The sequence below is a fragment of the Elaeis guineensis genome, chromosome 2, assembly GCF_000442705.2.
Source record: "Elaeis guineensis isolate ETL-2024a chromosome 2, EG11, whole genome shotgun sequence".
NCBI classification, from domain to species: Eukaryota; Viridiplantae; Streptophyta; class Magnoliopsida; order Arecales; family Arecaceae; genus Elaeis; species Elaeis guineensis.
In genome coordinates this window covers 103,419,390-103,434,771 of record NC_025994.2, presented here as the reverse complement: position 1 = coordinate 103,434,771, position 15,382 = coordinate 103,419,390, and the positions used below count along the sequence as shown (strand labels likewise).

The following is a 15,382-nucleotide window of genomic DNA, read 5'->3' as shown; positions in this document are numbered from 1 at the left end:
TGTACCATTAATTTCTTGCACCACCACTTTGCAATAAGGTGCGATACTGTATCGGAATAGAATCCTTAGCAATGGGATCTTTGCACCGTAGAATGTAGTACCATCATGGATAGCCATAGCATCATCCATTTCAGAGACAAATGGCTTTCCTTCATCACCACAATACTTAGTGTATCGCACTAATAGTGCCTCGCTGTATTTCAGGAACAAGCAAGAGCCACTCATCTCCAAGATAGATGATGTGGTGACTATCCGTGTTGGTACTAGACTTTATGGTAGGGGCAAAGATGGATAGAATAATATTCATATAGATCCATTTTTATATCCAAATCTATCCGGATATGGATAAAAATTTGAGCATTCAACTAATAGCCATATCCATATCTATATCCCTCAAAGAAATATTGATATGGATATGTATAGATAATTACTATCCGATTCTATTTGTAATCTTATTTAATTTTACATAGTATTTATAAATATTTTTAAAAAATATATAACCATATTAATAAGCTATTAATTTGATTTACTATCCACTTAGTAATATATCTTTGATTCTGTGGTCATAAAGTTCACTTATCCAACTTATATCCATATTTATATCCACACTTTCTGTATTTAATTTATGTCTACATCCGTTTAAATCAAATATGGATATAAATTTTTATATCTGACATATATCCATATTTGTATCTATATTTATTAAATAAAATAATATGGATTTGGATATATTGGTATCCGATCCGTATCAGATTTAGTTTCAACCCTACTCTACGATGAAAAAGTTGCACTGTAGAGAATCTGAACTCTATTGTATCTAAGACTAGATTGGGGTTTGATTTTTGTTGTCGAGATTTTGTTTATTTGAACAGAAAAAAATGTTTCTTTAAGATGACTAAAATTTGTTTTAGATTTATCTCTTTTTAATGTCCAATTCATGTCTAAGTTATGCCTAAACTAGTAGAAATAGCAGTGGATCGGATATGTGTTGGATTGGTCAATATCTGTGTAACTTAGACTAGTAGGAATAGCAATGGATTGGATATATATTGGATTGATCAATATCTGTACCTATCTCATAATTTAAAACTCTAAACTTGTATTCGCATCATACCCATCTCAAGTCAGGTCAAGTAGTGGCTCAGGTCGGATAGATAAGAGGGGCTGGATCATGTTGAGTAAAAAACTCATCATATAAATATTATAAATAATTATAACTTTGAAAAAAGAGATTTAGATGAAGAGTATATCGGGTTGGATTCGAAATAGAACATATTATTTCTCATATCTGATTTGAACCCGCTTCGGATGTTCTATCCAGAACTCATTTCTACATTGAGTTTTAATTAGGTTGGATAAAACCATCCCATCCGAAATGTTGAGTTTTAATTGGGTCGAATAAAACCATTCTGTTTGAATAGGATCGGATACCCGATGGGTTGGCTAAAATTGCCATCCCTATAGACTAGTCTCAAATAGTTCCGTGTTGCAGCAAAGCTAGAGGTGGCTTGATGAAGGCCTTATTACCTATCTGATCCACCTAATCTCCTTAATTAATGATATGCTGGAGAGAGAAAGATATTTTAGAAAATTAGAAAGCAGTAATAATATTATTTAAAAAGAATTTGGCAATTTGAGTTTCAACTTCATAAAGCTACTGAAAAGTGTACAAGAAAGTATTCTTCATCTTTCCCACAGCTAAGGAGCATGGGAGAATAACAACATACAGAGAATTCCTATTAATTTTTATGAATAACAAAATATGTTTTAATTCGTGAACATACTACGTACCAGTAATTATATTATTTTTGAGGATGGTTTTGCGGCTCGTATATAATACATTAGGAAGAAAATTTTACACTCTTCTTGGATAATTTTTTTTTTTTCAAAAAAAAAAAGGTATCTTCTTGTTATTCCAGGCAATAGAAAATATCTGTTTGTGGAGCAATTGGACTTTTATGCATGAGATAGCTTGATTGCCAAGTAAAAGGTGTGACCATCGGGACGGACTTTAGTTGACTTTCAATTGAAGTATATTAACCTAATCAACGAATATGAATTTTTTTACAATAATTTTTTTTTAAAAGAATAATGATAGAAGTGCTACCTTCCCAAGACAAGTCCGGATGCTTTTCCTAGCACGATTAGAGAGAAGAAAGATGCCCATGGGAAATTTTCTGATCTTATTTCTAATTATATTTTTGAATGTTTTCTCTTTCACCTTAGCTAGAGCTTGGGCAACTTTTAATTAATGTAAGTGCACCCTTAGAGGCAACATCATATTATTATCTCTTGTGAGTTGCAGCTGCAGCCATGTATTGTTCTCTGTAATGATAACAACGTAAGTTTCCTCTATCCGTCCACGTCATCTACCCACCCACACCCAAAAAAAAAAAAATGATGATGACAATTAAGATGGCAATTCCTTGGTACCCGGATATAAGTATGCTGGTCCATTACCATTATTCTTTTAGCTCACCATGAAGGAACAAATTGGCTTTTTTTCTCTTTTTGATTTTTTTAAGGAAAAAAAATTGGCATTACAGTCGTGAGAAATAGCTAGAAACCAGGTAGCTGTCTTTAATTTGATAGCAACGCCAGCATCTTTACCAAAAAAATAGAAACGCTTGCATGGTGAAAAATAAAATCCAATCCAATATTTCATGTAAAAAAAAGAAGTTTGCAAAGGAAGCTCCATTTTATTGTCTTTGTCCTATCTCTAGCAATAACATTCTTCCATTAATTCTATAGAAAATTCCCACCGTTTGTCCTTATCTGGATTAAAAACGCCGGCTACGCGCGTTCCAGCTCGGAATAAAGATGCCCCTTCTTCTTACGACGTGAAAACTTTCCAACTTTCCAGAACCCGGAATGCCGGAAAGGGGGAAGTCCGGTCCTTAGCATGCCAACGTTCAAGGAGAGAGAGACCAGCATGGCTGAAGAAAGATATGCGCCTCGTGCAATAAAACCTGCCGCTCCTCTACGTGGCACCTCGTGATGCGCGGTGCAATATTCCGCGTACAGACATTCCTGACATGTGCATCGGCGATGAAATAAAAATATAGAGCGCAGCGCGTTTTCGTATTTGAAGGTCCGAAATGCCTCCGCTTTAGCAAACATATGCTAATACAAATCAAAATTCCGCTCCCGTCACTTTGAAACGTTCACAGGCAAAATCAACATCCGCCGTGGAAATCAAACTCAGACCTTGACGATGGTCGATCCGTTCAACTCACGCCTATCACCCCTCCACAATTAAAAACCACGCAACCCCGCCCCCATCGTGCCGTTATCACCCAAACCCCGAAAAATCCAGCGCACGCAAACACCAAAAAAAAAAAAAAGCAGAAAAAACGAGAGACAGAGCGCGGACAAACTAACGCCCTCAGAACTAACACAAGCACCGTCCACCGAATCCAGAGGATCCATGGCAGTTACTTCCCGCGCTCTCGCTCGGCGCCTCACCGCCACGGTCGTGAGCTGTTATCGAGGCCGGAGGCAGGCACCCGCTGTCCCCATCGCCGCCACTGCCACGGCCGCTGTCCAGAGAACGGTGAAGCCGGAAAGGGCCAGGCGCCTTTGCGACGTCTTCATAAACCACAGGGGAGCCGACACGAAACGGACGGTGGCCGGGCTGCTCTACGACCGGCTGGTCCAGCTCAACCTCCGGCCTTTCCTGGACAACCGGACGATGGAGCCGGGAGACAAGCTGTACGATTCGATTAACAATGCGATACTCGACTGCAAGGTTGGGATCGCCATCTTCTCTCCCAGGTACTGCGAGTCCTTCTTCTGCCTTCACGAGCTGGCGATGCTGCTGGAGGCCGGTAAGAAGCTGATCCCGATCTTCTGCGATGTCAAGCCCTCGGATCTCCTGGTGGCGGACGTCCAGTCCCATCCGCCCGAGGAGATCGAGCGGTTCAGGAAGGCTCTTCAGGAGGCCAAGTACACGGTTGGCATCACATTCGACTCCCAGAATGGGTAGGGGGAAACTTCTCTTTTCTTTTTGTTTTGTTTTTTTTTTATAATGAAGTATGTATGTATGTATGTATGTGTGTTTGTGTCTATATATATATATATATATATATATATATATATATATATATATATATCCGTCTCGTTATCTACTTGTCTTGCAATGTGGTTAATTTTAGCCTTGTATTTTTCGCTTATCACACTTTTCTCATGGTATGTTCTTGCTTGGATGATTATTTGTTCAGGAACTGGTCGGAGTTGGTATCACGCACCACCGAGATTGTGGCGAAGAGCATAAAAGAGGAACGGGGTCGCTGACAAGCTGAGGAAGGATGACCATTCTTTCCCCGAGACTGATCGAACTCTTGATTAGCTAATAAAGAAGTTGCAAATAAGGAGACAAAAATTAACGTATTCTTTTTTCTTCTTCATTTATTTCTGAGAAAACCATTCTTTTGTAATAACTACAAGATAACCACGAGGGACCCTTAACCTCCAAAATGTATAGGTTCCTATTTTTTTGCTGTCGGAGGATTTATTCGCATCCTGCTGTCAGTTAACAGCAAATAAATAAATAAATAAATAAATAAAAAGAGATGTTTTCCTCCTCCTCCTCCTCTTCTTCTTGCAGAATTTGCAATGGTGGTTTCAAGAAACCGCTAGGTATCGTGCCTGGTTTGCTGACATTTCTCGACTGCGAAAAGCCATAAGACTATTATGTACTCAAAAAAAAGAAAAAAAAAAAGAAAAAGGGCCATAAGACTATTCAGGGAGGAATGTGGACCTCGCAGACTACGCGTGACCGAAAATACGTTGGCTATACCCAATACGTCTGACCGTCTAAAACGTTCGTACGATGGACGACGACACGCAGAGATGTCCGATTTGAATTAAAATTTGCAAATTCCAAGATACTACATGCTGAGACATCCGTATGAGAATTGGTCTTTTACTCGCTTGAACGAAGGAAAAGATCGAGTCGCACGACCAGGATATCACGACGAGGTCGCGAGTGCTGACAATATATATGACACAATGAGTCCACTTCAGCCTTTTCTTTCTCCTCGTCAACCTTTCAATAATCCATATATTCGACGCAGTGGAACACCTCCACATGATCTGGAGTGCTAAACAGTTTTCGTCGGGCCAACGATCTTACTCCAGGTGCATATATATATATATATATATATATATATATATATATATATATATATATAGAGCTACATTGATCTATTTTATTGGCTAAATATAATTTAGGGTCATGTTATGAAGTGCCTCCCGGGGCTTAATTTTATTAAAAGCAGTGTCCTCGTTATTTTACACGACATGGAATTAATTTAAGCTTTCTATGCCAACAACCCGTAAGTCAGCATATTGGCATCTACTTCCCATGTTTCTGATTCAAATTAAATTAATGGTGGTGAATTGCAGAGATTTTTTTTTAAAGAAAACTTTATGGACTAAATTTAGAGAAATATCTTATGACTGAAACAGTATATATGACAATAGCCAATGCCAGGACATTCAATAATATTTATTTGAAAATGTTTCTAAAAATATCAGTTAATACAATATTAGTTACCACGTCACAGAATGTTTTTGTTAGTGTTTTAGCATCTTGTATGAGCGCTGTTTGTTATATTGATTAATTGATATTTTAATGCATTATGTTTAAATCAATACATCAAAATATCTATATCAAATTTTAGCTAGCGTTGGGATAAAATTATATATATATATATATATGGTATCTCATTCCCTCTCAGTACCAATTATTCATTGAGAAGGCTAGAATATATGTCGTGCCTATTTTGTACTCATGTTGCTGGTGTGGTCCTTGTTTTGACTATTCAAGAATGTCTGCCAAAAATAACATTTTCACTCCTCTAGAGTTATCTAAATTGTCCAATTTAACACATTGTACCCATAAAAGGGGGAAAATAGATAAGATCTTATTTGCACTCAAATTAATAAACTTGGTTGAATCAGAAAGAATGTACACTGAATTAAATCAGTCATTTATTCTAGCTTATACCAATTTACTTCTCTCACTTCTAGCATTATTGCTGAATAAAGGAGAATCAGAGCTATATTTTTTAAAATAAAGTGTATTTATATTAGGACTCACAAGTAGGTGGTTTAGCAATACTTATATTTCAGCAGTAGGGTTGTAATTTTTCTCATGCTTGATGTTCTATATACAAGACAACAACAGATTACATGGGGTGTAATCGAGGATTGTTGCATAAAATTGATCCAAAGTCTAGTTAGTCTCACTATATCAATTACCGATCGTTGGCTCACAAGAATCACCTAAAATTATATAAAGTCCAATCAAAAGACTAAACAAAGATGAATGCCCCATTTTATTAATGTCTTGTTTTTCAAGCCCTGCTCTCTTTAAAAGTACGGTACTTCTATAGTCATCGTTTTTCGGAGAATATTACAGAAGGGCTTATAGCTATTATTAGTGTAGCCTCTTTTTCTGGATAATAAAGAGCTGAAGCATTACCAATACTTAGGTAAACATATCCAAGGTCCAGAGACGTGGCCTCCAAGAAAATAGTAAAGCGACCAACTGGGGTGTAACCCCGTCAGCGATTCTGGAAAAAGAGCAACAAATTAATTCTAGCAAATATTTTCATCATTTATCTGGTGCCATATCTAATAATGTAAGCTATTGTCACAATAGTGTAAATCTAAGATAAAATCTTTGATTCTGCATGCCTGCCCTCTTACATGTTTATATCCATGCCTCTTATCTTCATTTGTCTATGTTCTTATTTTTTAAGATAAAATGGCCATGAAGGACCATAAGTTTTCCAATTTACCAATCTAAAGATTTACAAAATGCATGAATCGAAAAAATTATATTTATCTATCACTCAAATAATTAAAAATTTTCTACAATCAATTAAAATATAATATCTTACGTATTCTAATCTAAGATCTGTAGTTTTGGTGCTGGGTACCATACTGGTATAACACCAATTTGATGCATTGATTTGCACTCCATTTGAGACAGCTCAGCAACCATTTTTTTTTTTTTGGCTCGTTATCATGGTATACTACATGAAAATCAGACAGTATGAGCCAATATAGCATATAACCAATATAGATAGATTCAATTCATATAAAGAACAGAATCTCAGTACCATATTGGTACTCTAGTGGGAAGGTATGGATTGGTAGAGTTGGAAGGGTAGATTTTACTGCATGCAGTCTATCATATTTATTATTTACCAAACAATAAAGTATCAATGTTCCATATAACATTGATATAAAGATAACAAGGTTAGATTTATGCATGAATGAGTTTGGATTGTATTTTTCGTATAAAAGAGTGATCAATCTTATTTTGCAATGTTGCTTGTCGGACCGCACTTTGCATAAATCTTAAAATACTTTGAATCTTTTCATTTATCTATTTACATAAATCTCAAGACTACTGTTTCATGATCCACTGGTGGCTTTGTGGGAAGAAAGAGATAAATTTTTCATTATTCGTGCGAAAGGTGCAACCTGAGAATGGATTTTCCTTGCGTAGCATTGCATGGAGCGGTGCGTTTGTGGATGACGCTTATTATAAGATGGATGATTATCAAACAATACGTGATGCATGCAGAATAGTCGTATATGGCTCTGCATCCTACGTTGGACACCATTCATGGGTACACCACATCTTGTGGTGCCACGTGCACATCACAGGAGATCCTGGTCGGTGCAACCCTCTTTTGTGTACAAATATCCATGTGTGGTGCACTTGTCTATTGATATTTGTGTAGATGATGGATGATATACGGAACAGTGTCGTGGAAGATAATCCAAGAACCTAAGCGTGCAGAGCAGGAGGCGCATAGTTCCTTCCCAATTTCCGCTGCAATAGGTTTTGTAGGCCGAATTTTTTGTTTTTGGGGGTAAGATATAGGTCAAATTTCCTTTTTTCCAACCATGTGGTGATTGATCCCGTCGAAATTACTTCCAAACAGGCAATGCCTCTGGACCGAGGTGATCACCATGTTGAGTTTGTCACAGGGAACGGGTTAAAGTCTTTCGCGAGAACGACCATCCCGGTCTTGAACTCCTGTCAAACGTACGCTTTTTTCGCTATCGAAGAAAGTTCACCAATTCAATGACCGAGTCAGAGAGAGAGAGACGTAGGGAGTTATGAGCGCAGGCTAGTAGGGTAGATTTGACATAATCTTCCATCCAATTCTGTCTGTGACTGTCTGTGATCACCCTCAGGTTCCGTCTGTGAGGAGGTAGAGGAGACGTCGCCCTTATTGTTTAATGCACGAAGTCCGTTCCGTACTCAACGGACGATGGATTAGCTCTACCGACCGAACGCGACACTTCAAGCCTAATTACAGCTGAACAAGTGACTGCGCCCCCAGTTTGACTCGAGGCTTCAGTCGAGGGAGGATTTTTGAACAGCAGGGCTTCAGTTAGAGAGCGTAATTGAATGGCGATAGCTCCCCTCTTTGAAAAAAGAAGCAAGATCTTGGTGGGTTATCAAACTTATGTCAAATCAACAGGAGTTGTCGCTGGCTTCTTGATGGGTTGACGTTTCGTAGGGCTTATGGTGTTATATATGCTCAAAAGTGATGGAGGATAGCATCAGACTTTGTTTCTGCGAGATGGTTTAGGAAATGCTTGCACACGTTTACGAGAACCTGATGGGGTGATGGTTTGGTCCAGCTATGCTGGATGAGATACTTTTGACAGAATTCGGGATGGTTGCGATTTAGACGTGAGGTGAGGTGGTTGAGATGGGAATTCTGGTGAGAAACCAACGAGGGAAGCAAGATGTCGTCAAAAGCAACAGCCTGAACTTGTCATAAGAGAAGCAGTACATGAATGTTATTGTTAGTGTGGTTTAGTTGATGCGAGGAGTCTTGATTCTTGTTATAACAATGGCCCAATCCTTGGGAAAAATGAACCTCGCAATACATACGAGTTCGGCAGCAAGCTAATTCAGGCAGATGGCATGACCATGCAAATAGATGAGCGAGCTGGCTGTCAAAGCCATGCAAATAGATGAGCTGGCTGACAGCCAACCAGCAGTAGAAGAGGTTGATTCCTTTTCTAAGCCTTTTTGGATGGAATATTATGCTTACCTACTTAGCTAGTCACCAACAGATGAGCAGCTTTGCCACATGCTGTATTAGAAATCTTTACTGTTGGGGGGTAATACCTCGATCATGATGAAGATAGGGAAGAAATACCCTCAGTTAAGTCGGCTTTCGGTCCGGAGATGGCTCTCGGACTTCGCACCAATTTAAGGGATATTACAGCTCAAGTTTCTTCTCTAAATATCTTTGACCGATCCTTACTCCTAATCATATATCATGTCAGTGACTATATCAAAATATTCTGGGATGTCTGATTTCTCCCTGTGGATGTTTGTGCTTCCTATGCTCGTTCGATCTCCATCTCGGCTTACAAACTCCATGGCAACCTTGATCCCTGTATCGGCTGTCAATCCACTCTCAGCCGACCAATCCTCAGCTATTGGTTCAGGATTTCGGTCATTGACCCCCGGAGGGCCTTCTTATAGCTCTGTCACATCCTCCCATTTAAATATGGAAGTAATCATGAGTAAGGCGAGTCTCCCCCTATATTTTCAATTCTTAGCTATCAATTCATGTAATTAATAGGTGGGGTCCTTATGTGCCATGAGGTGACCACTCACCAAAGCTGAAAAAGCCTAAGGGCCATATGCGGTTCTCAAGGATATTAAATGGGATATAAAAATCTCTGGCAGCCTATGCATTAAATATGCAGGGGGTGATACTTCAACCATATCGAAGACATGCACCAGAAGAGCTCCCAAGGCTACAGCACCGTTCCCCACCTCAATTGTCGACTCCAGATTTCGGCATCAAACTGGACTTCGGCAAATGATTTCAGTTCGGATGGCTGATGCTCACCTCGATCGAGCTTTAAGCCACCGGTCTAGAAGCGACACACGGACATTCGACGTCGAGCTAGAGGAAGCCCCAGCTCTGGTGTCTTCTCCAAAGATCTTTGATCGATCTTTACTCCTAACTGGCTTCGGAGTCATTCACTATTATAACCCATTACTTTGGGGAGATCGATCCTCACTCGATCCCATCAAACTATGTCACCCCATATGAGACCAACCCACTTCGGTATCCGACTCAGACCAGCGAACCTCGGACTTCAACCCTCGATCCCAACTCTAGCATTCATATTAAGCTCGCCGCCAGCCGACGCATGACCAGCCTGAGGCCTATCTCTCTCGATCTATGGTTCGACTGCCATGCCTGATAGCATTTATCCGAAATCTCCAAGTACCTGTCAAGTTGGATCATTAAAGGCAATGGCTTATCATGATGACTCATAGAGACCTCTCTACGGTCTAGTAATGTCATCCCTTCAAATAAGGCAGATGGCCCTAGTCCGACAACTCCTGTCCTTACGGCGGTGGCCCCTACGTGTTGTAAAGTGACAATATTTAAAAAAGTCAAAGGGCCAGGCACACCTCTCAGAGACATAATTAAGGGTAAAAAGGTCCTTTACAACCTTTCCGCTCTCTCTTTACGACCCAATCTTGGGCGGCGTCGAGGTCCATTAGGGGACTTGGTCCCAAGCTTCATCGAACCTGGTCCCAAGCTTCACTGAACCCACCGACGGATCCGGCTCCAAGTGATGCTGAAGCTCCTGCCAGATCTGAAGTCATCCACGGATAGCACCACGCCATTCTCGAGCATGGCCCAGCCCATGCCATCGATCTCCCCTAGCTCCTGATCCGAGCCCCCTTGGCCAACAGTGCCGATCCCTACTAAACCTGAGGGTCCGAGGCTCTCCTCCGATGATGCCAGACCTCCCTCACAGTGTCGATCTCTCTCCAAGTTGGCCGACCCGAAGCTTCCTGCATGCTCGAAGCTTCCTCGTGCGCCAGCATGAGCCTCCTGCATGGCCGAAGCTTCCTCGCACGCTCACATGTGCCTCCTGCAGCCTGAGACTGAAGCTTTCTTGCACACTCGCAAGCCTCCCAAGCATGGCCGAAGCCACTGGCGGCATCGAAGCTGGCATCAATGGGCTTGAAGCCTCCCAACGCACCCCCGAAGTGCCTACCTGTGCCGATCCTCATTGGATCCGCGACATCAAAGCCTCCGATGCACCTCTTGCTAGCACCAAAGCCACCTTCATCAACATCCGGTTCACCGAACCCAAACTCTCTTCGCTTAAGTTTCCCCCTGATCGGCAGCAAGCCCACTAGATCTGATCCACCGAAGTTTCCTCCCTTCCTTGTTCCATCTCCTTCAAAGACATCAGTCACAGGTGTTTTAACACCCAGTTTCAATATGCCCAATCGATCTTTAACTTTGGGTATGCCCAAACCCGGTCTCCAATCAACCTCTTTTGCACTTGGGCTAAACACCAAATCAAACAAAATTAAACAAGATCCTATCAAATATTAAAGTTGGAGATAACAGACCGAAGCTAATTCTTATAAACAGTCGAACATACGACAGACACTAGGAAAGATTGTGACCTAGCTCATGTCTTCAGAGAAGCAAGTTGATTTGTACTCCCTGGGCCTGACCCTGGCTCAGGTGAGGGAGTAGGGGGCATATGTTGGGGGGTAATACCTCGGTTATGATGAAGACATGGAAGAGATACTCTCAGCCAAGTCGGCTTTCATCCTGGAGATGGCTCTTGGACTTCAGACACCAATCTAAGGGATACCACAGTTCAAGCTTTTTCTCCAAGGATCTTTGACCGATCCTTACTCCTAATCATATGTCACGCCAGTGACTATATCAAAATATTCTGAGGTGCCTGACTTCTCTCCATGGATGCTCATGCTCCCCGCACTCGTTCGATCCATACCTCGACCTACGAGACTTATGGCGACCTTGGCTTCTGCATCGACTACCGACCCACTTTCAGCCGACCAATCCTTGGCTACTGGTCCCAGACTTCGGCCATTGACCCATGGAGGGCCTTCTTATAACCTTGTCACATCCTTCCATTTAAGGATGAGAGTAATCATGAGTAAGGTGAGTCCCCCCCCCATACTTTCAGCTCTTAGCTATCAACTCATGTAATTAATAGATAGGACCCTTGTGTGCCATGAGGTGACTGCTCATCAAAATTGAAAAAGCCTAAGGGTCATATGCGGTTCTCGAGGACATTAAATGGGAGATAAAAATTTCTGACAGCCTATGCATTAAATATGTTGGGGGTGGTACTTCGCTCTTTAGTCATACCGAAGACATGCATTAGAAGAGCTCCTAAGGCTACAGCACTGATCCCCACCTCAGCTATCGACTCCAGATTTTGGCCATCAATCTGGACTTCAGCAAATGACCTCAGTTTGGATGGCTGATGCTCATCTCGGTAGAGCCTTTAGCCATCGATCCAGAAGTGACACTCGGACATCAGGCATCGAGCTGGAGGAAGTCCCTGCTCTGGTATCTTTTTCGAAGATTTTTTTATCGATCCATACTCCTAACCAGCCTCGGAGCCAGTCACTATTATAACTCATTACTTTGGAGTGATCGGCCCTCGTTCGATCTCATCAGGCCATGTCATCTCACGTGGGACCAAGCCACTTAGACATCCGATCCGAACCAACGGACCTCGGACTTCAACCCTCGGTCCCGACTCCAATATTTACACTAAGCTCGCTGCCTGGCAGTGCATGACCAGTCTGAGGCCTATTTTTCTCGATCTATGGTTTTGCTATCGTGCCTGATAGCATTTATCCGAAGTCTCCAAATAGCTGTCAAGTTGGGTCATTAAAGGCAGCAACTTATCATGATGACTCCTAGAAATCTCCTTACGGTCTAGTCATGTCATCCCTTCAAATAAGGTAGATGGCCCTTGTCAGACGACTCCTGACCTTATGATGGCGGCCCCCACGTACTGTGAAATGATAATATTCAAAAAAATCAGGGGGCCAAGTACGATACCTCTCAGAGACATAATTAGGGATAAAAAGGATTTTTACGACCTTTCCGCTTTTTCTACAAAGGCTCCCACCTTACCTATATAATAAGGTAATCTGCGGACTTTCAAAAAGGTACGTCTCTTCTCTTTCTCATAAATGCTCGCTCTTTTTCATCTGTTATAGAAAATTTGATTTGAACGTCGGAGGATCTCCGTCCGAGCCACTCCTGACGGGTTCTTTTCTTGCAGATTCAATCACCGTCGACCCATCAGCCGTCACCTCGCTCCAGGATCTCCGGCCCGGGATGAGTTCCAGCCACAACATTTACAATGGTAGGCTTTAAAAGGATCATGATTTAACTACTTCATGTTTGCCTTTTGCTTTGTCCGATCAAGTTATCATAATCAGGCTTTCACATGTCCAACGATCTCATGACTCATTTGCATTCCTGCACAAACTCATGTATAAGCGGATGGTAATTTTCTAGCTTCTGCTACCAAGGAACAGAGAATATTACCATTGCTACATCTTTTGTTTTGTTTTGCATTTTTTTTAAAAAAGAAATTTGATGATAAGGGAGGCTGAAAAAGAAGCCACCCGGCTTTTATTTGAGGCCAGAGAATATTTACAATGTGGTGATCATCAGGCGATCGGGTGCAGAGTCCAAGAAGAAAGATGAGGAAGAAAACCAACAGCAACATAGAGTTGCTGATAACTAGAAATGCTGAGAACAAAGACGAGAGGCCATATCGATGTAAAAAAGATAACATCACCAAAAGCTTGATAGTTGTAGCCGATCTATGCACCACCGGGGCCTTAAAATCCTGATGCAACATAAACAGAGGGAGCTGATCACATGATGCTGAAATGAGAGACAGAGCACCGCACCTCGTCGTTCGACGGTGCCGATTTGCATGAATTGAAACAAAAGAAACCTGGCACATAGGCAGCAGAGAACGATTCGTAGAGAACTGACGCCGGCCTAAAAGAATTTCCATACCGCAAGCTGACACAGTAGACAGAAACAAACGAATTTGTGGAGATCATCATGCATCAACTAGGAAATCTGACAGCCTTCTGACCTTTTTGTCAAGCCTCATTTCAAAAGTTACCTCTTTTTTTGGGAGGAACTATTCGTTCGAACCATTCTGTCACATGGACTTGGGACCGTTCAAAAAAAGATCATCATATCATTTAATAAGATTAAAAAATCCAATAAAGTTGGATTGAAAGTGACTAAACATGGTTAACCGTATCTTTTATTTCCATTCACACTTTGCAACCAAGCAGGAAGTCTTGAAATTTTGAATTATAAAATTTAGAGTGATATTTTATTGGAAGACCCAAAGTCCACGTGGTTGAACAGCTCTAACGAATAATTTCTCCTATTTTGGTAGGCAAATACATTAGAAGTTTAGGGAAAACTACGACAGAATTATTCCTTGGACTTGATCAACTTGTGACACTGATTGATGGTGATATTTAAGCAGGCATTATGAAAAGTCTCTTGCTTCCTCAAGATCTATCAAGTTACCTTTGTTGCGACAGGTGGTTATTGGTTGGACCAAGTCCACCACTCAGCTCGTGGACCAATCCAATGACGAAGCAACAGGCACAATGAGAAATAAAAAGAAAAGGAATGCAATTACCCATGTTGTTTCATGGTTGGTCTAGTCCACAAACATTCAAAAGAGATTGAGTCGCTTTTGAAATCCAATGACAGTCCCTCTTCCTATAATTTCATTACATTTCTTCGCTATAACTCTGCCAAACTCTATATTTCTTATTCTTTATCAATAAATTATTGGGAAGTATGCCTTCCTCTTGGAGCCATCAAAATAGGTCGGCCCGGCCCTTCATGAGCTGACCCCATTTAGGGCCAGATCAAAAAAAAAATTTTAATAAATGGATCATCAAATAGGCAACCCAGCCTTAGTTCTTATGAGTAAATGGTCTAAATGGATTGGTCCTTATAATTTATTAAAAAATTAAAAATATTAAAAAAATATTAAAAAACTCTCAAACATAATACTTCATCAAATAAATAAATAAAATAAATCTCTGTATCAAATTTTAAAATACTAAAAATAAATATAAAATAACGTCAAAAAATTTATAATAATATCATAATTTCTATTTTCTATAAGAAAAAAATATCAAAAACTAATTAAACTCCACAAAATCAAAGAAATCAACAAGTAACTAATATTGTTCAAATAACATTGAGTCCAACTATTGAAATTCAGTCCATATTCTTAATTAGAATATTTTAGATAATTTTTAATTAGAATATTAGAAAATAAATGGGTGGCTTGATAATTTTTTTTTTAAAACAAAATAAACAGATCATAAATAGATCGGGTTAAAAATTTTTTTTGTTAAATAGACTGTCAAAATACTAGTTCAATTCTATTATTTTAAGAGTCTACATGGATCCATCCGTAAATCACCACTTATTTTGGCAGTTCTAATTTCTCCTGCAGC

At 40.3% G+C, this 15,382-nt stretch overlaps 1 protein-coding gene across 1 annotated transcript; it reads left to right on the top strand.

Annotated features, from left to right (window-relative positions):
* The first annotated feature begins 3,427 nt into the window (after positions 1-3,427).
* Positions 3,428-4,293, top strand: LOC105049099 (probable 2' cyclic ADP-D-ribose synthase BdTIR). Its single transcript, XM_010928660.1, has 2 exons — positions 3,428-3,981; positions 4,221-4,293. The coding sequence occupies exons 1-2, from the start codon at positions 3,428-3,430 to the stop codon at positions 4,291-4,293; spliced, it is 627 nt and encodes a 208-aa protein (XP_010926962.1).
* Positions 4,294-15,382: the final 11,089 nt, after the last annotated feature.

Coding starts and splice junctions, on each gene's coding strand:
- LOC105049099 (XM_010928660.1), top strand. CDS start 3,428: ATGGCAGTTACTTCCCGCGCTCTCGCTCGGCGCCTCACCGCCACGGTC. Junction 3,982..4,220: donor ACATTCGACTCCCAGAATGG/GTAGGGGGAAAC, acceptor TTATTTGTTCAG/GAACTGGTCGGAGTTGGTAT.